A 27,436-nucleotide genomic window follows, 5' to 3' on the forward strand; every position below is an offset into this window, starting at 1 on the left:
CTGAGCACTTACATCAGGGTGCCCATCTAAATCTCCGAATTACGTGATTCAGATGAAACCCCCGATGGATCCATTCACTATAATGAGGCATCAGTTACTCTGGACTCAGTCTGGCCTCTGTTCAGAGTGTCTGTCTTTTTAGAGGTGCACAAAACTGTGTGGTGGACCTTGCTTTTATGCATGCCTAAAAATACGGACACCGCAGGATCACATGCCATACTCCGTCCAGTATCCCCATTTGCCTCAATATAGGGAATCTTCCACCGGGGGTTCCATCTGATTCACGTATTTCAGAGATTTACATGGAAACTCCATTGTAACTTGTAAGCACTCAGAGTAGCGTGCAGGATAAATGTTCTGGTCAGTACGATTACAGTGATGCCACATTTATATAATTTTTTCATGTTTTAGCACTTTTACACAATAAAAAAACTATTTTATAGAAAAAAAAAATATTTTTGCAGTGCTATTTTCTGAGAGCTATAACTTTTTTTATTTTTTTGCTGATGGAGCTGTATGGCAGCTTGTTTTTTTGTGGGACAAGATGACGTTTTCAGCGGTTCCATTTTTATTTACATTTGTCTTTTTGATTACGTTTTATTCTACTTTTTGTATGGCAGTATGATGATAAAGGATAGTTTTTGCCGTATTTTTTTTTTTTTTTAGTGCTCACTGAAAGGGGGTTAACTAGTGTGACATTTTTATAGGTCAGGTCGTTCCTGACTTGGCGATACCAAATATGTGTACTTTTTCTTTTTTATTTTTTATATAAAAATACTTATTTATGGGTAATAGATATTAAAGCGCACCTGTGAGCAGGAATGTGCTCAGTAAACTACATACACTGTCAGGTGGGCGACATTACACTGTTTAATATAATACCTTGGTTGATGAAATCCGTCCTGTGGTTCTTGTGTAATCTTTACTTTCAGTTTGGAGATAATGATATGCCCATGTTCCGGGGCGGCCTGTGGGGGGCGCTCTATCTGGTGCTCTGCTTACATATTCATCTGTATGCTCTTATGACAGGTCACTGATCGTTCACTGACCTGCCTCCTATTTTACATAATGCATCTAGTAGTGCAGGGCTAGGTAAAATAGGGCCATGTTAACTGATACGAGCATCGCCTAACAAATTAAATCTTGTAAGTTGCGCGACCTTCCTGGATGGAACTTGTTTTACAGCACAGCTGCTTGATTGGACTGAGTCCTTGGAGGCCAAGCGAACACTTTGAGAGATGAGCTTGGCCTGCAACAATGTTTAGGTAGGTGGTAATTTTCATGAGACCTGTGGTTTTGGAGATGGTCTGACGCAATTGTCAAGCCATTCTAGTTTAGCCCTTGTAAATTTCATTGGGAATCTTACATTCGCCCATTTTTACTGCTTGCAGCACATCAACTTCAGACTAGTTTGTCTCTGGCCATGGTCCATGACAATTGATAACTGTTTGTTATATTTTCTCTGAAATGTCAAGAGTTTCAGAAAAAAAAATATCCCTGACTGCAGTCGTGCAGCCAGGCTCTTACTCATGCTTTCAATGGTTTAGGTAGCATGAATCAGCTGACCGGTTTCCATTAAGTGTATCTTATGCACCATCTCCATCTTCCCTTTAATCCTTTCACGACATTTGATTTATCTATGCGTCATGGAAGGGAAGGAATTTCCGATCTATGAGGTATAAATACGTCATGGTGATTGCGCGCACGATCGCCTCCGGGTGTTAAGTTGATATGATAGCTGATACCCGGCTCTCACTGCCAGGAGTGGTGCGCACACCACCCCGGGCATCTTAACCTCCTAAATGAATCGATTGCAGCATTTACAAGGCAGGGAGAGGGAGATGGCTTCCTCTCCTCTCAGATCGGCGCCCCCACTAAGTCATCGTGAGGACCCGATCATTGCCATGGTGGTTTGAGGTCATCATGATGACATCTGGGTCACCAGGCTAATGCAAGTAACTTAGACCATTCTCAGAGTAGGCTTGTGTCGGTGCTTCACTGACTGGTATAAAGCATTGCAATGCTTTATACCAGCGATCAGAGTGTTGTAAGTTAAAGTCCCATAAAGGGACTAAGAAAAGAAAATAGGATTATGCTTTTTCATTGTGTTTTAGTGTGTTTTTTACATGTTTTTTCTATCTTGTTTTTGACGCTGCGTTTTTATTCTTCTTTGTACGTCAAGTTTTAAATAAAGCTACTGTGTCTTTAATACTTCCTGGTAATTGACTTTGCCAAAACGTTATTGATACAGTCATGTGCGGATTACATGTGTTTCTGCAGCAAAAATGCACTAAACACATGTGCGTTTTTATTACCTGTGTATTTTTCGCATCTAATACAAGTCTATGCGAAACGTCTGTACATAAAGCTCAGCGTACCCGCAAGAGAGATTGACATGTTGTGGATGTGAACCACGCACCACAGGTCAGGTTACTCTGGGTAATAAAAGCACAGCGGGCATGAGATCTCTATAAATCCCATCCACATTGCTGGAACTGTAAGAAGCACACCGCAAAAATACACAGCGTCAAGAACTCGTGGTGGACTCACAGATTTAGTTTACTAATAACTTTATTTCCGTATACCACAATGCACAAGTTTAGGGAATCTTGCAAAATTTAGAATCTGGCTTTCCGTGTACCTTTTGTGCAATGAATATCAATTCTATCCAGCAAATAATTCCGTTGTGGTGTTCATAGTTTTTTCTGTAAGTAATGCTACATGTGAAATCTGCATCGAGCCTCCAATGCAAACGTGAGAGTCTTAGGCTGTGTGCACACGATGCGTTTTTAATGTGTTTCTGCAGCGTTTTTGCAACTGCGGAAACGCATTAAAAACGCATGGTAGAAGGGCAGCAATGTTCCCCAATGATAATCCGCATGTGCTGTGCCCATGCTGCGGATTTTTCCGCAGCGTTTATGCTGCGCTCAAAAATCCGCAGCATGTCCATTAATTTTGCGGAAACGTGGCGTTTTCGCCGCCATTGACTTGCATTAGACCGCATGGATTACGCATCACTGTATATGTAGATGCGTAATCCACGCCTTCTAATGTGCGGATGGTACCCGGGTGTGGAGGAGAGGAGAGTCTCATCCACACCCAGGTACCACTAAAAAATCTGTAAAAAAAGAATAAAATAAAAAATAAATGTATACTTACCTTCTGTCGGCCCGCGCACCGCTCCTGCTTGGTTCCCAGCACTTTGCAGTGAGTTGAAGGACCTGCGCTGACGTCAGAGTCATGTGACGGGTCACGTGACGCGGACGTCGGCAGGTCTTTCAATTCAATGTTGCCGACGAGGGAGAACGGAGTGAGCGGGACACCGGGGGCCATCGGAGGGTAAGTATACATTATTTTTTTATTTTTACCACTCTCTCAGGTCACACTATATAAATCCATGCCGTTTGCATGGATTTATATAGTGTGACCAAGTTGTCAAGCACTTTCTAAGTGATGCTAATCGCCTGGAAAGCGCTTGTCAATCCACATGTGGAAATGAAAGTGAAGACCGCTTCACATCTGCATGTCCCTGGCAGGGAAACGCATGCACAATCCGCATGTACAATCCACATGTACAATCCGCATGCGTTTTTTTCTGCCAGGGAGATGCAGAAACGCTCAGGAAAAAATCCTGAGCATTTCTGCATCGTGTGCACATAGCCTGAAACTAACTTCGCATGTCCAGTAATCGTCCATTTGGAACAGATCCTGTAAGCAAAAAAACTGATCCATTGCAACTGAAAGAAAGACGGAAGGCTATTTCACATAACTGTTTTCCATCGACTTCAATGTTTTTTTTTTTTTTTTTTAAAGTTGCAACTAAATCCATTTTTATTTTTTTGTCTCTGCACAACTTATTGGTCCTGCTAAGATAGCTGATTGCTGCTGGATCAGTTTCAGAGGGATGATTACTGGACATGTGAACTCGGCCTTAGGGTAGGTCTGAGTGCTGTATGTGAAAAAACGAACAGCGCTCAGACCAATGTTATTAAATGGCAGTGGAGATGAGCGTTGTTTTTTGTTTTTGTTATCATGGATCGAATCTGTTCATGAAAAAAAAAAAATTGCAGCATGTACTAACTTCTGTTTCGGATGAGACTCAAGTCTTGGAGTGCAGAAAATAAAATGGATCTCATACTGAACATCTGTACGGCATCCAGTTTTTACAGATGCATTGCTGTACTTAAGCATAGGAAACTGTAAATGGTCTTGTAAATTATTAACTGATGCTGTTAAACGGGATTGCATACAGATGACAAGTGAGGAAAAATTGTCTCAGTTTTCTGGATGAAATTCTAACGATTTTTCCTACATTCGTGTGAACCTATCCTTAAAGGGAACCTGTCATCTCATTTGTAGTATCTCAGCTGACCCCATTACGTTGTTAGTGATGCGATCTGGGAGCCGCACCATGACTAGTGGCTCCCCGCGTGTGCGCAGTGAAGCGGTGTGTAGTTCCACAGCTTCACTCACTGTGTGCGCATTTGCCAGAGCCGCTCCCAGATCGACTATATGCAAGCGCGGCTGGCCAATATAAACTGCGCAAGTGTGGCATTTAAACTCCGATTCTTGTGACGTCTGCGCAAACCCGGGAATAGAACTCGAATGGCATGGGGGGCGACAAGCCTGACTAAATGATATGAAGCACACCCCAGGTATGATATAACTATTCAAAATGCTTTTTATAAGGGATAACGGTGCCGATTTTAATGAACAAAGTGTGTTAGTGATTCACATTGCATTATTAGCAACGCACTGGGGACAGTTTAGATAGTACAAATGACATGACAGGTTCCCTTTAAAAGGCTGTTCACACATGTTGGGTTTTTCAGGACAAATTGTTGCGCAAATTTTCAGCTGCGTTTTGTAGTACCAGCGAAGTCTATGAAAAAAACAGAATTCTCTACATCTTTTTTTTTTTGCATATTTTGTGCCCTGGTTGGGTTTTTGTAAAATAGAGCATGTCACTTCTTTCAGCGTTGAACAAAACATGATGTGTGAACATAGTTATCAGGTTTTGCTGCGTTTTTTGTGGAAATAAGCAAGTACAGCAGTATGTGAAACTCATTTATTTTTGTGATTTTTACCATGTTGTCTTGGTCACTGAGATGGTTGTTTGTATTAGGAGAGTTTAATTAGGAGAGTTTAATTAAATTAGTGATGTGTAAACATTGGCTGAGCTAGGTGTGAGATTGAACAACACCTGTGGCCCAGGGAGGTGTGAAATTGAACAATGCCTTGAGCTACTGAATGGCAGACCATAGTGTGAAAGTTAATAGTGTCATACTAACTCAATGCATTACCAGTGTCTAAACTATTCCTGAACAATTCACCTCCCCCACTATGCCAAAACCGGAATGAGATTTTTTTTTTGCCACAGAACTTTATGTGCATGCATAAATAGAGACAGAAGGACTGTGAAAAAAACGCAGAAAAGCCTGCTTTTTTGACTAAGCTGATTTCCTGCCAGAGTTGGGTTCTGCTGCAGATTTGTGATGCTGGATAGTCCGATTAGTTTCACCCCTGCACCTATGATACAGTCCAGCAGCTTTTACATTGCACTAAGGGCTGAGTGTTTTTTTTTCTTTTTTTCTTCTCCCCTTGGTTGTAGAACAGTTAAATTGATTGTCCGCTCTTACTAATATATTTTTGAAAAGCTTGACCTAGCATGTTTAAAAGGAACTAGTCTTAGCGTTCCCTATTGTGGGATTGATATCTCCTGATTTTTTTTGGGGGGGTGGGGGAGGCAGAGGGGGTTTATTTTTGTTGTTTACAATCAGTTCCTGTCATGTCTAAAATTACAATTTACATTTTTCTAGTAATCGACAATGCTGTCCATAATGGTACTGCTACATCATGATTTATTTCCAGCCTCAAACCCATATACTTACTTGCATTCGAGCCAGCTGTAAGTCAGTGTCGGGGTGTGGTTACAGCCGCTGCTCACCATGTACTGAGTGGTGGCTAAAGCTGCACCTCTTGACGCTGCGGATGTGCAAAGTTGATGGGATTTCAAGAAATCCCATGCCCACTATGCATTCCCGTGCACCTGCGGATCACCCGCGGACACGGATATGTGGTGCGTCTTCACAGACCGTAGCATGTCAATTTCTCTTGCGGAGTCGCTAGTCTCCGCAAGAGAAATTAGAACATAACAATGTATTGATTGTGGTGAATCCGCATTGTTCAATGAATACACTTGGATTCACCTGCATGCAGTGCTTTGGACGCAGCATAAAGTACACTGCGTTCAAAGTGCTGACAGTACTGATAGTGTGCACATACTCTAATGCTGGAGTCACAAGAGCGTAGATGATGCGATAGGCCAATGACACTCTGCTCCTGCTCTGCTGTGAGCGTGAGCCGAGTGTCAGTGCAATGTGCTCCAATCCTCTCACATGAGAGAATTGCAGCACAGGTGCGGAGGAGACGGAGAAAGTGATTTCTACATCTCCTCCATTGCCTGTCTCTGCATATATCGATCTGCACTGGGATGACGTTCGAGTGCAGTCCGTTATTTCACACGCACCCATAGACTTATATGGGTGCTTGTGAGCCAAGTCTCGCTGCCAATCAGAGCATACAGGCTGTTAAAGGGGTTGTCCAGTACTTTAGATTATTTCCCCGGGGCCCCTAAGGATTTTTGTAAATACCTTATATTGCAGTTACTGCCTGTGAGCGGCACTATCACTGGCCTCTCACAGGCATCATGTGACCCTTGGCTGCAGCCGGCTCTGACATCCGCTGACGTCACAAGTGCTGGCAGCAGCTGAGGTTCTCTGTCGTCTGCGTTCCGCAGTGGATGCCAGGCTGTGGGCGGGGTTACCCCCCCCCCTCCCGCTTCACACCCGGCATCCAACGCGCGCTCTGCCTCTCCGCATTCATTGGGAAAGCGTGGGTGGATGCTGAATGTGACGCTGGGGGTAACCCCACCCACAACCCAGCAGCCACCGCGGGGACCCCAGCACTAAGTCACGCCTCACTTGTCGGGACGTCACCACGGGGTCACGTGATGCCTGTGAGCGGCCAGTGATAGCGCCGCTCACAGGCAATATCTGCAACGTAAGCTAATTGCAAAAATCCTTAGGGGCCCCGGGGGGGATACATTGGGGGGGGGAGGGTAATATAAAGTACTGGACAACTTCTTTAACCTGTTTAATGTTTTTGGCAATCTGTGACTGAGTCATCGACAGTGCATGTCACAGGGGTGGTGGGTGCTGTTCTAATTGCCCATCTGTGCGGCCCATGAGTTGGCATGGCAGCCAGGTGTCTGCTGAAGACCTCCATGCCTTTCATGATTTTTATTCTGTGAAAACCAGCCTGTGGCTGACGCTCACAGAAGACCGTGATTTTTGCTTTATGTATATACAATCCTTGGCAAAAATGATGGAATCACCGGGCTCGGAGGATGTTCATTCACTTGTTTAATGTTGTTGAAAAAAAAGCAGATCACAGACATGGCACAAAACTAAAGTCATTTCAAATGGCAACTTTAGGGCTTTAAGAAACACTAAAAGAAATCAAGATAAAAATTGTGGTACTCAGTAAGGGTAATTTTTTTCAGACCAAGCAGAGGGAAAAAATTATGGAATAGCACACATGTCGTATCACTATGTTCATTAACCCCTTTTACAACCTTGGACGTATGAGCATGTCCAAAGTCTTATTCCTGCACGATGAGCCCGCATGTTTTCAGGCACATGACAGCTGATCTGTACAGCAGACATGTGTCCCTAACAGCCGCAGGTGGAACCGCGATCCTACCCCGGCTGTTAACGTGTTAAATGCCGCTGTCAATCTCTGCCCATCGGCGTGGGTCGCTGATGGGTTGGCATGACAACCCGGGGTCTGCAGGAGACCCCTGTGGTTTTTATTGCCTGGAAGATATGAGCGCCGCCCAGCAGTCGGCGCTCATAGCAGGTGAGCATCTTTGCTACACACATCAGGGCGGAAGCCCTGCTGTGGGTAGCACAGGCGATCAGATGATCGCAGCTTCTAGTCTCCTATAGAGACTATTGAAGCTAGTATAAAGGTAAAAAAAAAACTTTGAACTTTTAGATATTTTTTTTAAAATCACCCCCCTTTTGCCCCATTCAAAATAAAACCATAAAAAAAAATCAAATATACACATTTGCGCGGTTCTGAATGCGGCGATACCAATCTATCAATATACAGTCATGGCCAAAAGTATTGAGAATGAGACAAATAGTAATTTTTCCAAAGTTTACTGCTTCATTTTTTGTAATGGCAATTTGCATATACTCCTGAATGTCAAAGAGTGATCAGCTTAACAGCAATTACTGTACTTGCAAAGTCCATATTTGCCCAGAAAATGAACTTTAACCCCCAAAACACATTTCAACATCATTGCAGTCCTGCCTTAAAAGGAGCAGCTAACATCGTTTTAGTGATTGATCCATTAACACAGGTGTGGGTGTTGATGAGGACAGGGCTGGCGATCAATCAGTCATGATTAAGTAAGAATGACATCACTGGACACTTTAAAAGGAGGCTGGTTCTTGGTATCATTGTTTCTCTTCAGTTAACCATGGTTATCTCTAAAGAAACACGTGCAGCCATCATTGCACTGCACAAAAATGGCCTAACAGGGAAGAGTATCGCAGCTACAAAGATTGCACCTCATTCAACAATCTATCGCATCATCAAGAACTTCAAGGAGAGAGCTTCCATTGTTGTCAAAAAGGCTCCAGGGCGCCCAAGAAATACCAGCAAGCGCCAGGACCATATCTTAAAACTGTTTCAGCTGCGGTATCGGACTACCAGCAGTGCCGAGCTTGCTCAGGAATGGCAGCAGGCTGGTGTGAGTGCTTCTGCACGCACTGTGAGGCGGAGACTCTTTGAGCAGGGGCTGGTTTCAAGGAGGGCAGCAAAGAAGCCACTTCTCTCCAGAAAAAACATCAGGGACCGACTGCTATTCTGCAAAAGGTACAGGGAGTGGACTGCTGAGGACTGGTGCAAAGTCATTTTCTCTGATGAATCCCCTTTTCGATTGTTTGGGACATCTGGATAACAGCTTATTTGGAGAAGAGGAGGTGAGCTCTACCACCAGTCTTGTCTCATGCCAACTGTAAAGCATCCTGAAACCATTCATGTGTGGGGTTGCTTCTCAGCCAAGGGAATCGGCTCACTCACAGTCTTGCCTAAAAACACAGCCATGAATAAAGAATGGTACCAGAATGTCCTCCAAGAGCAACTTCTCCCAACCGTCCAAGAGCAGTTTGGCGCCCAACAATGCCTTTTCCAGCATGATGGAGCACCTTGCCATAAAGCTAAGGTGATAACTAAATGGCTCATGGAACAAAACATAGAGATTTTGGGTCCATGGCCTGGAAACTCCCCAGATCTTAATCCCATTGAGAACTTGTGGTCAATCATCAAGAGACGGGTGGACAAACAAAAACCAACAAATTCTGGCAAAATGCAAGCATTGATTATGCAAGAATGGACTGCTATCAGTCAGGATTTGGTCCAAAAGTTGATTGAGAGCATGCCAGGGAGAATTACAGAGGTCTTGAAGAAGAAGGGGCAACACTGCAAATATTGACTTGCTGCATTAACTCATTCTAACTGTCAATATAACCTATTGGTACTCATAATATGATTGCAATTATATTTCTGTATGTGATATAAACATCAGACAAACACTAATAAAAACCAGAGGCCAGCAGATCATGTGAAAATATCATTTTGGTGTCCTTCTCAAAACTTTTGGCCATGACTGTATAACAAGAATTAATCCGATCGGTAAACGGTGTAACGGGAGGAAAAAAAAAATCAAAACTCCAGAATTACATTTTTATTGGTCGCTGCAACATTGCAATAAAATGCAATAACAGGTGATCAAAATATTGTATCTACCCCAAAATGGTATCAATAAATACGTCAGCTCGGCGCTCAAAAAATAAGCCCTCACCCGGCCCCAGATCCCAAAAATGGAGACACTACGGGTTTTGGAAATGGCAACTTTTTTTTTTTTTTTTTTTCACCACTTAAATACCAAACATGTATAGGTTCTTTTTTATATATTCACTCATAATGACCTGGAGAATAATAATGGCAGGTCAGTTTTACCATTTACTGAACATGGTAAAAAAAAAAAAATAAATAAATAAATTGTGGAATTGGACTTTTTTTTGCAATTTCACCGCACTTGGAATTTTTTTTACCGTTTTCTGGTACAAGATATGGTAAAACCAATGGTGTTGTTCGAAAGTACAACTCGTCCCGCAAAATACAAGCCCTTACACGGCCATATTGATGGAAAAATAAAAAAAAATTATGGGTCTGGGAAGAAGAGGATCAAAAAATGAAAACGGAAAAAACTAAATTGGTGAAGGGGTTAAAGTTTGAACGATCAAAGCATAAAATTAACCCATTCAGTAAGAGGTGTAACAAGAAGAGTCAAAAGGCTAAAATGTCTTTTTTTTTTTTTTTTTTTTTTTTGGTTGCCGCAACACCCTAGATAATGCAATAAGTGGTGAACAAAACATAGTATCTACCCCCAAATGATAAGAATACAAACATTAGTTGACCCCGCGAAGAACAAGCCCTCACACAGCCCCATCACCTGAAAATGTTGCGGTTCTCCGAAAACCAACTTTTCACTTAAATAAAACTATGCATGTTTGGTATTTCTGTAATCCTACTGATCTGGAGAATCTTATTTCCAGGCCATTTTTATCACATAACAAACACTATAAGAAAGAAGTAAAAAAAAAAATCATTTTTTTTTTCTTTCTGCTTTTTTGCTACATCTTTTTTTTTTTTTCCCCTCTTTCCAATGCCTTACATTATAAAATGAATTTTGTCATTCGAAATTACAACTCATCCTGCAAAATACAAGCCCTTGTATATCTATATTGATGGAAAAATGAAAAAGATGACCTTTTTTAATTAAATGCATGTACTTTGGACTTTAAAATACATTTTGAAATTGGGCTCCATTAAAAAATAGCACCCATTACCTTTTATAGCTATTGTATCGCTCTGTCTGTTGCTGGCTGCAGAATGAGTTAACCAAGCATCTACCTAGGGAGCTGGTCAAATGGAGTTTGATATTATCATAAATCAGCAAGACACAGAGAAGAGTTACAAAGTCAAGCTCTCCTTTCTTGTGGTTTTTGGTCATAAACTAGCTGAGAAACTTAAAAAAAAAAAAAAAAAAAAGTTCTAAACCCTGTGTGATGAGCTCACTGACTGATTCTTTGTTTCTCCGCACACTGAAAAATGCAAAACAAACATCCTTAAAAGCCAAAGGTGCAATTTTTTTCCTTGGTGAGAAACATTGCATTTCATAGTATCTTGGAGCTGTAGTTTATATGGCCATAGTTGGGCTACCCTGTAGTTACCATCTTAATTGCCAATACTCTGAGCTAGAGAGCCAAGCAGCATTGTGTGATATACATGCTTTAATGTAATTTAGGAATGATAGTTTATTAATATTTACTGCTTTACACTACCCTCATCTGCATTGTTGGCCTTCATTCCAGCTCCGGATGTATATGCTAGTGTTACATGGAGACTGTGATGGATGGCATCCGTCACCCACAGGCTATAATTACATCCATTCAGCGGATCCATCATGGACTCTTCAACAGCTTTTCATGATGTATCTGCTAAATGCACTCTATGGGTAATGGATGCTACCGTATAATATCCATCATCCATAGGCTGTTATATTAGTAACCATTAGGCCTCATTCAGATGCCTGCGAGTCACGTACGCGTTAGATTTGTGTTCTTGATAGAACATGTACTCATTACAGCATATGGGGCATGGCAACATCACCGAGACATGGACCATACAAGTTTTTTTTTTACGTTTTGACCACAAAATGAGTTGCGTGGGAGTGGGAATACTGTGGTAGCCTAGAGTAAGATTTCTTGTGTGGCTCACGGAGACGCACACCACTTGTATAGATGTGTCTGATTCATTAAGAAGTGTGCACCTCTTCATGAATCCGGAGCGTCTGACTCCTACACGCCCCCTCATGAAGACCGGCGAGAAAATTGCTGGTTTGATGAATTGGGGCTTAGGGGGTCTGTGAAAATCGTGGACCGTATACAGATGCCGTCAGTGTGTAATCTGTGTGTTGTCCATGATTATCGCTAAAAAAAATAGACTGCAAAGCTTCTAAAACATTACATACATGAAAATCCCTTACGAAACACTGATGGCATAAACTGACACATTGACCAAAAATTGAGACTCCTAGACATACAGTGGGGAAAATAAGTATCTGATACACTGCCAATTTTGCAAGTTTTCCCACCTACAAAGAATGGAGATGTCTGTAATGTTTATCGTAGGTACACTTCACCTGTGAGAGACAGAATCTAAAAATAAAATACAGAAAATCACATTGTATGTATGATTTTTACATAATTACCGTAAATTGCATTTTATTGCATGAAATAAGTATTTGATCACCTATCAACCAGCAAGAATTCAAGCTCTCACAGACCTGTTAGTTTTTCTTTAAGAAGCCCTCCTACTCTACACTCATTACCTGTATTAATTGCACCTGTTTGAACTTGTTACTGTATAAAAGACACCCGTCAATCACACGCACTCCAACCTCTCCACCATGGCCAAGACCAAAGAGCAGTCTAAGGACACCAGGGACAAAATTATAGACCTGCACAAGGCTGGGATGGGCTACAGGACAATAAGCAAGCAGCTTGGTGAGAAGGCAACAACTGTTGGTGCAATTATTAGAAAATGGAAGAAACATCAGATGACTGTCAATCTTCCTCAGTCTGGGGCTCCATGCAAGATCTCGCCTTGTGGGGTAAGGATGATTCTGAAAAAGGTCAGGAATCAGCCCAGAGCTACACAGGAGGACCCGGTCAATGACCTGAAGAGAGCTGGGACCGCAGTCTCAAACACTACTGTTAGTAACACACTACGCTGTCATAAATTAAAATCCTGCAGGGCTTGCAAGGTCCCCCTGCTCACACCAGCACATGTCAAGGCCCGTTTGAAGTTCTCCAATGGCCATCAGGATGATCCAGAGGAGCCATTGGAGAAGGTCATGTGGTCAGATGAAACCAAAATAGAACTTTTTGGTATCCACTCCATTCGCCGTGTTTGGAGGAAGAAGGATGAATACAACCCCAAGAACACCTTCCCAACCGTGAAGCATGGTGGGGGAAACATACTTTAGGAGTGCTTTCTGCAAAGGGGACTGGAAGATTGCACCATAATGAAAGGAGGATGGATGGGGTCATGTATCACGAGATTTTGGCCAACAACCTCCTTCCCTCTGCAGTAAGACCATTGAATATGGGTCGTGGCTGAGTCTTCCAGCATGTCAATGACCCGAAACAGACAGCCAGGGCAACTAAGGAGTGGCTCTGTAAGAAGCATTTCAAGGTCCTGGAGTGGCTAGCCAGTATCCAGACCTGAACCCAATAGAAAATCTTTGAAGGGAGCTGAAAGTCAATGTTGCCCAGGGAGATCCCCGAAACCTGATAGATCTGTATGGAGGAGTGGGCCAAAATCCCTGCTGCAGTGTGTGCAAACTTGGTGAAGAACTACAGGAAACGTCTGACCTCTAATTGTAAGGCTGTGTGCCCACGATGCGTTGGTAGAAGGTCTGCCATGTTCCCCAATGATAATCCGCATGTGCTGTGCACATGCTGCGGAAATTTCCGCTGCGGATTATCATTGTGGAAAAAAACGCAGCACTACCAATTATTTTGGGGAAGCGCTGCGTTTTCGCCGCCATTGACTTGCATTGGAACGCATGGAATCCGCATCACTGGATCTGTACATGCGGATATTAAGCGATTCAATGTGCGGATGGTATCCGGGTTTGGAGAAGAGAAGACTCTCCTCCTGACCCGGGTACCATAGTACCTGTAAAAAAAAGAATAAAATAAAAAATAAACATTATACTTACCTTCTGATGGCCCCTGGTGCACTTGTCTCTGTTTGCTGGCAGCTCGCGGTAGACTAAAGGACCTGCGCTGACTTCGGCAGGTCCTTCAGTGTACCGCAAGCTGCCGGCAAGCGGAGACTGAGCGAATAAAGACTCCGGGGGCCATCAGAAGGTAAGTATATATCTATTTTTTATTTTTTACCATTCTTTACGGTCACACTATATAAATCCATGCTGTTTGCATGGATTTATATAGTGTGACCAAGTTGTCAAGCACTTTCCAAGTGATGCTAAAATCGCTTGGAAAGCATTTGACAGCCCGCATGTGGAAACGCATGTGAAGAACGCTTCACATCCGCATGTCCCTGGCAGGAAAAACGCATGTACAATCCGCATGTACAATCCGCATGTACAATCCGCATGTACAATCCGCATGTACAATCCGCATGTACAATCCGCATGTACAATCCGCATGTACAATCCGCATGTGTTTTTTCTGCCAGGGAGATGCAGAAACGCTCAGGAAAAATCCAGAGCATTTCTGCATCGTGGGCACATAGCCTGACAAAGGTTTCTGTACCAAATATGAAGTTCTGTTTTTCTATTGTATCAAATACTTATTTCATGCAATAAAATGCAAAAATGTAAAAATCATACAATAATTTTCTGGATTTTTTTTTTAGATTCTGTCTCCGTTCAAGTGTACCTACAATAAAAGTTACAGACCTCTTCATTATTTGTAGGTGGGAAAACTTCTAAAATCAGCAGTGTATCAAATACTTATTTTCGTGTATTCACTATTACCACATGAATACACTTTTAAAATCATAGATATACTTTTGGAGTGTACTGTAGGTGCATCTAATGGATTCAGCATATTAGTATCCTATGTCCCTCACTCATCCCTTGTAGAGATAGATAGATATACACAATATGTGTGCAATGCATAGTGAAGATATTTCCGATGATGATCTTCATTTCCTTATCTCTGTGTGGTGTGTTTAGGGAGACACAAGGCAGGGGAGGATGACACAATGCCAGATGAAAACAAAAGAGCTTAGTTTTTTTTCCTGCATTAAAGGCATTTCAGCACAGGTTTCTTGAACTACGGTTTTTCATGTGTTTTTTTTTCTTTTTTTTTTTCCCCAAGAATATATCACTAAAGTTTACTGCTGTCAAAAGTAGATGCGCAAAACTTTGTGGTCTTTCACTACCATCTAGTGGTAAGAGCTGTGAACTGCTGGAGACTTCTTTTTTTTTTTTTTCCTTTTCGTTTGAATTTTTGGTGCTTTAGTGTTTAATGTCATTTTTTTTCTTCGCCTTTTATTCTCAGTGATGCATTTAGTTAGATCTACAGATATTCTATTATAAAGGGTGGTCCAAAAGTAGGTGGCCAGAAAATAATAACATTTATTATAATTTATATATAAAATTATATTTAGTAACAGAAGCATAACATTGACAATTACATTTTATTCTGAACAATAATACAAAAGCCCTTCCATTTTATCATCGCAGGTGCTCAAACTGTTTTCCATTACAATTTGCACAGCTTTGAAGTCGCCTCTTACGCTTCAACAAACTTTTCTGCACAATTCTCTCTGGGTAATAATTTCTTGAAATGCATCTCTTATGTAATTTTTCAAATCACTGACACTTTTTGGTTTTCGACTATAAACTTTGTCCTTGAGTACTCCCCAAAAGAAAAAATCCATTGGGGTCAAGTCTGGTGAACGTGCCGGCCAATCAAGTGGGCCTCTTCGGCCAATCCATTTATTAGGAAATGTTTCATGGAGATACTCGCGGACCACTCTTGAATAATGTGGAGGGGCCGCATCTTGTTGGAAATAAAGGTCATTTGAATTAGGCTGTTGCTGTAACTGGGGAACAACTTGATTCATTAGAATTTCGAGATACTTATCTCCTGTGACTGTTCCATCAAAAAATATTGGTCCTAAAACGCCAAAACTTGAAATACCACCCCAAACATTGACACCAGGCTCATTTGGTTGTTGCTCTAATGTTAAATGCATGTTCTCATTATACCAGTAAATACAATTATGTCTGTTAATATGGCCGGAGAATGTGAAAGAAGCTGCATCACTCCGCATAATGTTATCTAAAATTACTGGATTTTCTTCAATTTCGTTAAGCATAATCTCAGTAAATTGCAGCCGCCTGTCTGGATCATCCTCCAATAAACCATGAATTAGACGTGGACGATCAGGATCAGCTTCCACCCAATAGATTTCAGGATTCGCATGATAGAAGCTCATGAAATTCCCAATTCCAGAGAGGCTCTTCTGGGGACTTTTTTTGGACTCTGAACAAATGTTTCAGCAACAAGTTGTTTATTATCTTCTGTACAGACTGTTTTGGGTTGACCAGTTTTTGGAGCATTAAGGATTGAGCCAGTGGCATTGAATTTGTCACGAATGCTGTAAATGGTTTGTCTCTTTGGGGCTTGAGTACCCAATGTTTCAACCCAATTTGCTCTAACGGTTTCAGCATTTTGAGATTTCCAATACTCTGTTAAAATCCATTTTCTTTGATCTATATTTAAATTATTTGCCATTATGTGTTATCTGAATTATCTGAAAAGATAACAGATTTGGGGGAGATCTATCTGTGAAAACTAGATCTGTGAAGCTGGCTCAGTTGCCCTTAGCAACCAATCAGATTCCACCTTTCATTTTCCAAAGAGTCTGTGAGGAATGAAAAGTGGAATCTGATTGGTTGCTAAGGGCAACTGAGCCAGTTTCACTTTACACCATGTTTGATAAATCTCCCCCTTCATAACCTTATTACACTTTCTGTCCACCTACTTTTGGACCACCCTGTATATAATGTGTGTGTATATATAAAATATCTCTCTATCTATTATAATATGTTCTAGTGGACACTTATGCTTGGTTGGTGAAATAGTTATGCTCAGCTTTGAATGGCATGGCATGGTAGGGCTTCAGTAAGATGGAGTTACGCACAGGTGTTCTTCTGTGCCTTATATGCGTCCATATTCAGAAGGAGCAGCCATGCATCAAATATGATGGCTGCAAGGCTCCGACTGCTAGACACCAAAGCATTTTTCACTTCTGCACCCACTACCTTATCTTACCTCAGTCCTTTGCAATAATTCTAGTGCCCTAAAGCCATGTTCCCCATCCAGTGTTACCCAGCCGTTGTCAATTGCAGTTACTGCTTTGCAATAGCGGCAATCTACAAAAGTAATAAAAGAAAAAAAAAAGTCGTAGTCCAAACTCTGCGGCTAAATAGTCATGTATGCATATTTTCTGACTACGATCTTCCTTGTCAAGAATGGCCATTGGTAGCTGTTGTACCATGGATTTTGCATTGTCATAATTTTATTATTTATGATGAAAATCACGAATATCTTCTTTTGGACCAGTACCCCTCTCAGGATTGGCAATATGGAAAAAGATCAAATATTGGAATATGTAGTTTGTGTCTACAGAGAAGATTAAAGAAAAGATATCTTAAACTTTTTTTGTTTTTGCAGACACCAAAGATGTTGACTCGAAAGATTAAACTCTGGGACATCAACGCTCACATTACATGTCGCTTGTGCAATGGATATCTCATCGATGCTACTACTGTGACGGAGTGCTTACATACCTGTATGTATTACTCAGCCTGCTTTCAGCATTCGGTTTTGTTTTTTTTCTTATATTGTACATGTTTGATAAGATTTTTAAAAAGAATTTTCCCCTTTGTGTAAACCAGCAGAGGATGTATTAACCATGAGCAGCATTCTGAAGGTCCTCATACACACTAGACTAAAGTTGGCTGAACTCCTATTGGTGGAATCGGCTGACAGTTTAATGTGTATGGAGTTTTCCTGACTCTACCCTCTATATATACACACACACACACACACACACACACACACACACACACACACACACACACACACACACACACACACACTTGTCTCCTGTTAATGACACACTGATTTTATGTAAGCCACTACAAGCTTTGCAGTAAGTGATACATCACTGGAATCAGGCTCTCGGCCCATACATCAGCTCGCAGATTACATAGCAAAGACCTGCTGACACATTCCCTTTAATGCCATTGACTCAACCCCTACCCAGACTCTTTGTATATCGTGTTTTATATTTCACTATAATCTTTACTGTACCATTTGCTGCAGCATTTTTGGAAATAATAATGCACATATCCTCTTCAGAGAGGAAAAGGACTTGAATTCTAGTGCCACGTATTGGAAGCAGCAATCTTAAAATCAATATCAACCCTTTTTAACAAGCCTTTCCATATAACTTAGGATAAAAGCCAGAATCTCAATTTGCAGTCACTGTGTTTTGGGGTATTGCCCCTCGTCAGTGCAAAGCATGAGATCTGATTTGGCTGGGGGAGAGGCTTAAAGAGGTTGTCCACTACTATATAAAATGCCTCAATGTATTTAAACTCTGGAGAGAAGTGTTTTTGTAATTCCCTTGCTTGTTCTTTATTGCCTGTGAGCGGCGCTATCGCTGACCGCTCACAGGCATCACGTGTCCCCCGGCTGCAGTCGGCTCTGACATCCGCTGATGTCCTGTCAAGTTCCGGCTGCAGTTGGGCGTGACTCAGTGACGCGCTCCCCGCTGATTTATGGGCTGTGGCAGTGTTTCACCGCGTGTCACAGCCCTGCATCCACCGCGCACTTTCCCAATTAATGCAGGAGCGGGAAAGCGTGCGGTGGATGCTGGGCTGTGACGCGCGGGGAAATCCCGCCCACAGCCCATCAATCAACGGGGAGCGCGTCACTGGGTCACCCCCGGCTACAGCCGGAACTTGATGTGGCATCAGCGGATGCCCGAGCCGACTGCAGCCGGGGGTCACGTGGTGCCTGTGAGCGGTCAGCAATAGTGCTGCTCACAGGCAATAATGACCAGACAAGGTCTTTACAAAAACACAGTTTAAATACATTGGGGCGTTTTATATAGTAGTGGACAACCTCTTTTAAGCCTGGGATCTAAGGGGTAACGTTTCTCCTGGTGGAGATTGACATGTCAAGCTTGGCATGTCAGTCTTAAGCCTCTCACCAAGCCAAATCAGATCTCGTGCTTTGCACTGACGAGGAGCAATACCCAGAGACGCCATGTTTGCAAATTGAGATTCTAGTTAGGATAAAAGCCAAAGTCATGTGACAAGGCTCGTTAAAGGGTCGATATTGACTTTTTTAGGATTGCTGCTTCCAATAGGCGGCACTAGAGTTCTAGTCCTTTTCCTCTCTGTAGAGGCAGTTTGCATATTTAATTTCTCAGAGGAGCATGCGTGGCTGATGAGTCTCCTCAGTCTGATATATACAAGGCCTGGCTTGTCACTCTCCACAAGGAGAAACGTTACCCCTTAGATCTTGGAAGCGATAAGGAACACAAAAACATGACACTGTGTGCGAAACCAGCCTTCAAACCATTTCTACTATTGGTTAGAAATACTTCTATATAAAAATGTCTGATTTTAGTTGGATCTTGATAAAACACGATTTTATAGTATGTGTATAGAGAATGTTTTTTCCTTTATCCGTTTTTGGTTTTCTTGTAAAGCGTAGCAGGAAATCATTAACAATCAAGATGCACAGACACATTTAAAAGCCAAAAATGGATCAGAACTAGTGTTGAGCGAACATGCTCGACACTGCTCGGTACTCGCCCGAGCATCACGCTACTCGGGATGTTGGGCGAGCACCGAGCATTTCCGGGTTACTCGGGCGGGAGCTCGGGTCTCCGCCCTGCATGTTTGGCGCTCTTTACAGAGCCAATGAACATGCAGGGATTGCCAGCCAGTCACTGTAATGCCGCAGCCATGTTGTTTGTGGGCATTACAGTGATTGGCTGGCCGCACAGCGTCACCTCGAGTATTTAAAACCGGGCGCCGCCATCTTGGACACAGTCGCTCCGGATCAGACAGTGTAGGGACAGCGCTGCTGATTTAGGGAGAGATATATCCTGCAAAATAGTTAGTGTAGGGTCTGTAAAGGCTGCCAGATCAAACAAACAGTCCTTCTCAGGACTAATATTTATCCCAGGTATATCAGGCAGGCAGGCAGTATAGGAGACGCAGTGGTTATACCAGCAAACGCTGCTTTACAGTCCTGTGTGCTGCTCCTGTTGCTGAAATTGCTGGACTTAGCTCCAGGTCCCGGGGGCCAGGAAAAATCCTTTTTATTTATCTAAATCCTCTTTTTTTTTTTTTTTTCCTCCTTCACAATGTACAAATACCCATCTTATTAACCTTTTGGTGTCCCCCCCCCCCCCCCAAAAAAAAAAATAAAGTGTGCCTCTGATTTTTCAGACACAAATATATCTGTTGAAAATAGTCTGGTGTAGGCCAGAGAAATAGAAGTGTGGTTTTGCAGTTCTATGGGCCATTTGTATCTAAAAAAAACAGTTTGAGTGTGTCGCTCACTGTTCAGCCGCAAATATATATATATTTTAAAAAGCCTGGTATACACCAGTAAATTATAACTGTGGTTTTGCTGTTCCACAGTAAAAAATCTCTATTATCCTGCTTTTGGCATTTTTTGCCGTAAAAAATAAATAGTGTCTCCTGATTGTTCAGACACAAATATATCTGTTGAAAATAGTCTGGTGTAGGCCCGAGAAATACAAGTGTGATTTTGCAGTTCCACGGTTCAAACCTCTGTATTATCCACTTTTGGGCCATTTGTATCTAAAAAAAAAGCAGTTTGAGTGTGTCGCTCACTGTTCAGCCGCAAATATCTCTATTTAAAAAAGTGTGGTATACCCCAGTAAACAATAACTGTAGTTTTCCTCTTCCACGGTTCTAATCTACTCTTTATTACCCTTTTTCCATTGATAGTGCAAGTGTAAGCTATTTTACTTCATTTACAATGGGCAAGGCGCGTGGCAAGGGACGTGGAAATGAACGTTCTGATGATGGTTCGGGCAGAGGATGGGGCCGTGGCCAAGGTGAAAATGTGCCACAACCAACAGCCACATCTTCTCGCTCCCACTTCTTGACCGAATTACTAGGGAAGCACAGAACAACACCAGTATTGAGAACTGATCAGTGTGAACAGGTTATTAATTGGATAGCAGACAATACTTCCAGTTACCTGGGCACCACCACCTCCGGTCTGTCTTCCACACGGTCAACTCTTAGTAGCCGTGAGTCTCGACCGCATACTCCTCCTCACCCTGATGCTCCTTCCTCCCACCATGCCGAGTGTCGTCAGAGAGCAAGTGATCCCACACTTGGACACTCTGAAGAGCTGTTCACTGGTCCATTTCCATATTTGGGCCCCTCGCCTGATACGCTTGAAGTGGTGGAAGAGGAGATCCCATGTTGCGATGCCCAAATATTTGAACAGCCACGGCCACAGGAAGTCGACGTTGGCAATCTGTCACAAGAGGTGGACGATGACGAGACACAATTGCCAGGAAGTGAGGAGGAGGATCGTGGTGCGCAAGTGGAAGAGGAGGAGGTGGTGGATGATCTAGTAACTGACCCAACGTGGAAGGAGGACATGCAGAGTGAGGCCAGCAGCACACAGGGGGAGGGAGGCAGAGTACCCCAACAGGCAGGAAGAAGCAGTGTGGTGGCCGCAGACAGAAGGCAGGCAACCGTTCCCCGTAACACCAACACGAGGGACGTTGCCAGTACAAGCGGTAGGTCTTCCAGAGTCTGGAATTTTTTTAAAGACTCTGCTGATAACCCCAAAAAGGCCATATGTTCCACCTGCCATGCCAGCATCAGCAGGGGTGACAAAACTACCAGCATGATCAGGCACATGGCAGCAAAGCACCCCAACTTTGTGGGGCGAAACCCAGGGTCCACGACCAGTGTCAGCGGGTGTCACCACTGCTTCTTCCACTGTTGTGCGTGCAATAGAACCCCCTGTTGTGTGTGCAAGGCAATCCCCTGTCCATACTGCATGTAAAGATGCCCCCTCCTCTCAGTCTTCACTTGTTATGGCAGTTTCTCAAGAAACAGCATCAACGTCCACGTCCCACCGCAGCGTTCAATTGTCCATATCCCAGATCTTTGAACGAAAGCAGAAATTCGCAGCTAACGCCCCAAAGGCCACAGTCCTAAATTCGCACATTTCACGACTGCTTGCACTGGAAATGCTGCCTTTTAGGCTGGTGGAGACGGAATCCTTCCGCAATCTTATGGCGGTGGCCGTCCCTCGGTACTCGGTCCCCAGCCGACACTATTTTGCCCGGTGTTCCATCCCCGCACTACACAAGCACGTGTCCCAAAGCATCTGCCGTGCCCTCAACAACGCAGTTACTGGGAGAGTCCACCTGACAACGGACACGTGGACAAGTGCTTGTGGCCAGGGACGGTACATCTCTCTGACGGCACACTGGGTAAACATAGTGGAAGCCGGGACCCAGTCGGACCTTGGGACGGAACACATCCTCCCCACACCGAGGATTGCGGGCCCTATGTCAGTCAGAGTTGCCCCCACAGTGTACAGCTCCTGCGCATCCTCCTCCTCCTCCTCCTCCTCCTCATGTTCAGCCTCCATCTCAGATATCACCACATCAGTTACAAGCTGGAAGCAGTGCAGTACTGCCTCCGCCAAGCGGCAACAGGCTGTGCTGAAACTCATAAGCTTAGGTGATAAACCTCACACTGCTTGTGAGTTGTGGACAGCTGTGAAAGAGCGGGCAGATCTGTGGCTGAGACCGCTGAACCTACATCCCGGCATGGTCGTGTGTGACAATGGCCGTAACCTGGTGGCGGCTCTGAGGCGAGGTGAGATCACACACGTACCATGCCTGGCTCATGTGCTTAACCTCGTGGTTCAGCGGTTTCTTAAATCGTACCCTGAGTTGCCATATCTGCTCGTGAAAGTACGCCGCCTGTCAGCTCATTTTCGCAAGTCGGCTACAGCTTCCGCCGCCCTTGCTGTGTTGCAGCAGCGTTTGCAGCTTCCGGCACACCGACTGGTGTGTGATGTCCCCACACGTTGGAACTCTACCCTCCACATGTTGCAAAGGATTTGTGAGCAGAAGAGAGCAGTTGTGGAGTACCAGCTGCAACAAGGCCGTCGATATTCAGGTCAGACTCCACACATAAGACCTCAGGAGTGGACCTGGATGTCTGACATATGTACCATCCTGACAAACTTTGAGGAGGCCACCAAGATGGTGAGTGGCGATGACGCCATCATTAGTGTCAGCATCCCACTTGTCTGTCTTTTGCAACGCTCTCTGCAGAGAATTAAAGAGGAGGCATTGCAGCCAGAGTATGATGAGATGGATCAAGAAGCCGTAGCGGGCGATTACACACAGCCCAGCCTCATCTCATCCCAACGTGCATTGGGGGACAATGAGGGAAAGGAGGAGGAGGAGGAAGAACAGGAGCTGCTATCATGCGTTGTAGACGGTAGCACCTGTACAAGTGTCATACCGTCGGTTCAGCGTGGGTGGCCTGAGGACAAGGGGGAAGAGGAGGAGGAGAGCATGGTCAGTCGTCATCTTGGTGAGGACACGGAAATCTTGCCCGTTACCAGTCTGGCACGCATGGCTGACTTTATGTTACGCTGCCTTAACCGTGACCCTCGCGTTGTCAAAATGTTCGGTGACAGTCATTACTGGTTGGTGACACTTTTAGACCCCCGCTACAAGGAGAACTTTCACTCTTATTCCTGAGGTGGAGAGGTCTACAAAAATGGGGCAATACCAGAAGGCCCTTGCTGCAGAACTCTTAAAAAAAATTCCCATCTGAACACGCTAGCGGCAGAGGTCACAGTTCGTTGCCCAACCAAGGCGTACAGGCGAGAGAGATGCAACTCCAATCCAGCAGAGGCAGGGGAACACTGTCTACGTTCTGGGACAGTTTTCTGACACCCGCCCAGCTTACAGGCCCTGAGGCGCGGGGTACTCTCACAAGGAGTGGAAAGTTTCAAAAGATGGTGAGGGAGTACCTTGCCGATCGTACCAGCGTCCTCCGTGATTCCTCTGTGCCTTTTAATTATTGGGTATCCAAGCTGGACACTTGAAATGAACTGGCTCTGTACGCCTTGGAGGTCCTGGCCTGCCCTGCCGCTAGCGTGTTATCGGACCGTGTTTTTAGTGCCGCTGGGGGAATTATAACTGATGAGCGCACTCGCCTGTCAACTGACAATGCTGACAAGCTGACCCTTATCAAAATGAACAAGGGCTGGATTGGGCCAGACTTCTCATCACCACCAAATGACAGCAGAGTAACATAAAGTCAAATTCACTGTGTTATTTTGGGAGGTGTATTCCCATGCACCGCTTCACACCCACACATGGGTATACGCTTCCTCTTTTCGGCTGTTTAATCTTCTTCTCCTTATCCTCAGCCTCCACCACCACTATACCACCAGGGTGCCAGCATTGCAAGTTCCTCCGTCCTAATTTTTGGCAGCTTTTGCTGGGAAAGCATAAGCAAATACCATGGGACACCAACTCCCCAATAATGGGACTTATGTTTGTAATATGCTGTACTGCATGGCTCTTGTAAGGGGCATTGCAAGTTGCTCCGTCCTAATTTTTGGCAGCTTTTGCTGGGAAAGCATAAGCAAATACTATGGGACACCCACTCCCCAATAATGGGACTTATGTTTGTAATATGCTGTACTGCATGGCTCTTGTAAGGGGCATTGCAAGTTGCTCCGTCCTAATTTTTGGCAGCTTTTGCTTGCAAGGCATAAGCAAATACTATGGGACACCCACTCCCCAATAATGGGACTTATGTTTGTAATATGCTGTACTGCATGTGACGTGCCCCCTGGGCCGTGTGTACACGTGTGTGGGATACCCGGTGCCGGGTCTCTGGGGTCTGTAGTCTCCGTGGCGGTGACCCTGTCCCGTGGCTCAGGCTGGTCAACCAGTGGCAGTCTTTCTTAGGTTTTGAGGTTAATTGTCCGACTGCGCCACCTGTGGATTGCGGTCAGGGAGTACCACCGCTGCGAGGCAGACCGCTGAGGCTGGTGTTGTGTGCGCAGTATAGAATGGGATAACTCCCCTCGGGAGGAGTATAGCCTCAGGGCAGTGAGTGTGGATGATGGGGGTGATGGTGCACGAGCGCAGCAGGAATGACTCAGTCTTTGCAGTGCAGTTCAGGGTCTTTACTGATGATTATAAGGTAGACCCTCCCGGGAGTACTGGCTAGCATAAGAGGCCTGGTCAGTCTGTGAGCAAGCAGGAGTTCCCCTGGCCAGGTGGAGTTGTAGGCCTCCCCGTCTGTCTGCACTCTTCCTGGCTACCTTGCTGTAAGCGGGTAGAAGTAGTCCACGTCCCTGAGTGTACCGTGTAGTGTTCACCCGTATGGCTGGTGACTTGGGGCCTTCTGTTAGCCTCCGCTCCACGACGGCGGTGCTGGTCCCTTGCTTGTGACTTGGCCTCCGGGCTTCTATGGCCAGAGGACCTGAAATCCCCTGCCGGCTGGTTTCTGCTGCTGGATATACAAGTCCTCACAGCTTCGGACTCCTGTGTCCGGTTCCTATTGTCTTCTGCCAGGGCGAGCTCTGCTCAGCTTCCAGCCCCTGGTCTTTAGCTCCTAGCTCCTACAGAGCTCCTTGCTGTTACTTTCCCTTGCTCTCACTCTGACTCTGACTGTTCTCTGACTCACTCAACCCCGCCCCAGATCCAGTTTATAAGGGCAGAATTCTCCCCTCCTAGGACTGGGGCAGGAGGATGTTGCATGTTTAAGGGATCCTGACCAGGAAACCTCCCTCTTGCTCTCCGACGTAATATCTCTATTACTGTGGTGACCAGACCCCTGGGGTGCCACACATGGCTCTTGTAAGGGGCATTGCAGTTCCTCATAATTTTTGGAAAGCCTTCCATTCACTGCTTAGGCCAACAGTGCACGGGAGACCCAGTTGCTATAAATCGAAAAAAAGGTTTAGTTAACGCCTTCTGACCTCCATGTCATTTCCAAGGGGCATTGGAGTGGCTCGAAATTTTTGGTAGGCATTGCACTCACTGTATGCCCTATAACGGTGTAGCCGAACCGCTCCTTTTGTTACAGAAACAAGACATATCTGGTTGACTGGCCTGATATTGATGTGAATAGTCCCTGTTCCTCCTGCTCTTTCTCCTTTGCCACCACCTCATCCATCATTTATCACCTGAAGCTTTGTTTTAACGGGAGTCATAGAACTGGGATAGTAGCAGGAAAACATCCAGCAATCCTCGGAGGAGGTAGGATATGCACCAAAACGCGGACCACCTCAGGCCTAGCCGCTACTACATACATGCGCTTGCATTCCAAGAAAACAAAGCAGATGCTAACTTCTATCATCATCATCATGCTCCTCACCTAGGCACTCTCAACTCCCCTGATGGAGAAGCCAGGGCCCACCGGAGGAGTCTGGTACTCTGGTGGGCTCGTCCAATGCTGCCCTAAAGCAGGCCAGGCTAAGAAAAGTGTGGGGGAAGGTGACCGGAGAAATCAGGGCGGCTGGGGACCGAGTATGGACACCTGGCGGCTGGGGACCGAGCGTGGACACCCGGCCGCCGGGCGGCTGGGGACAGAGTATGGATACCTCGCTGCCGAAGCGGCCATGAGGTAGTGGCCAGCTTCGGCCTCCTCCAAACTAAAAGGCCCCATTTCAAGTGAAAGCTAGCAGTATGGTATTGCAGCCTGTGGGTGGGTGGGTGGTTGGCTGCATATTTTCGCTTGCATTGCAAGGAATGGGGGAGGTACAATTGAACACTGCCCTGGGACAAGGACTTGCACGGGGATAGTTGCAAGTCTGCATCTTCTGATGCGGCAAGGATCACTTCTGATGGGCACACTTTTAGGCAGTGACCTGAGGGTCAGAGATGCTTCCAGGGGTCTTCCCCATGCTGATCCCTTGTCTTTTCAGCACTGTATGCATGTGTCACACAGCACATGTCCAGATAAGGTTGTAAAATGTTAAAATGACATTTCCCGGTGAACGCATTTGTCACGGTTGAAAGCAATACAAAAGTGCAAAAACGCATGAAAAATGCTACTTGTGAACATAGCCCAAGGTGTGGAGGAGTATTTTTGTTTTTGGTTATTTATTTTACCTTATACACAAGTCTTTACCCTGGAAAGGATGTTCCTTAACCCCTTTCCGACCTGGTCGTAATAGTACGCACCAGGCCGGTTCAGCGGGGGCTCTGGCGGTGAGCCCGCACTAAAGCGAGCACATGTCAGCTGATTATTGGAATCGCAATCCACCCGCGGCTGTTAACATGTTAAATCTCTGACAGTTTCATTTAACTCGCGCTTCTGGGAGTCCTAAGCCCCGCTCATCAGTGACCCCGTCACGTGATCGCGGATCACCAATGGGTGGGCATGACAACTCAGGGTCTGCAGCAGACGCCTGTGGTTGTCATGTCTCAATTGCTATGAGCGCCACCTAGTGGTCAGCGCTGATAGCAAGTGAGCATTTCTCCTGCATACAAGCGATCTGCTCATCGCTTGTATGCAGTAGAAGCAATCAGACAACTGCTGCTTCTAGTCTCCTCTGGAGACTATAGAAGCAAGCAGAAAGTGTAAAAAAAAAAAAAAAAAAAAAAAAAAAGTTTTTTA

The 27,436-nt window shown here is 44.6% G+C and overlaps 1 protein-coding gene across 1 annotated transcript in view; it reads left to right on the forward strand.

Moving 5' to 3' along the window:
- PCGF3 (polycomb group ring finger 3) overlaps positions 1-27,436 on the forward strand; it is a 141,903-nt gene that overhangs the window by 55,773 nt on the left and 58,694 nt on the right. The window contains exon 2 of the mRNA XM_073651805.1: positions 17,421-17,538. Within this exon, the coding sequence (XP_073507906.1) occupies positions 17,430-17,538 (109 nt within the window). The 5' untranslated portion in view covers positions 17,421-17,429. The remainder of the gene's footprint in view (positions 1-17,420; positions 17,539-27,436) is intronic.

The sequence above is a fragment of the Phyllobates terribilis genome, unplaced genomic scaffold (assembly GCF_046119375.1).
Source record: "Phyllobates terribilis strain yellow unplaced genomic scaffold, ASM4611937v1 Scaffold_1__5_contigs__length_1240528914, whole genome shotgun sequence".
Classification (NCBI taxonomy): Eukaryota; Metazoa; Chordata; class Amphibia; order Anura; family Dendrobatidae; genus Phyllobates; species Phyllobates terribilis.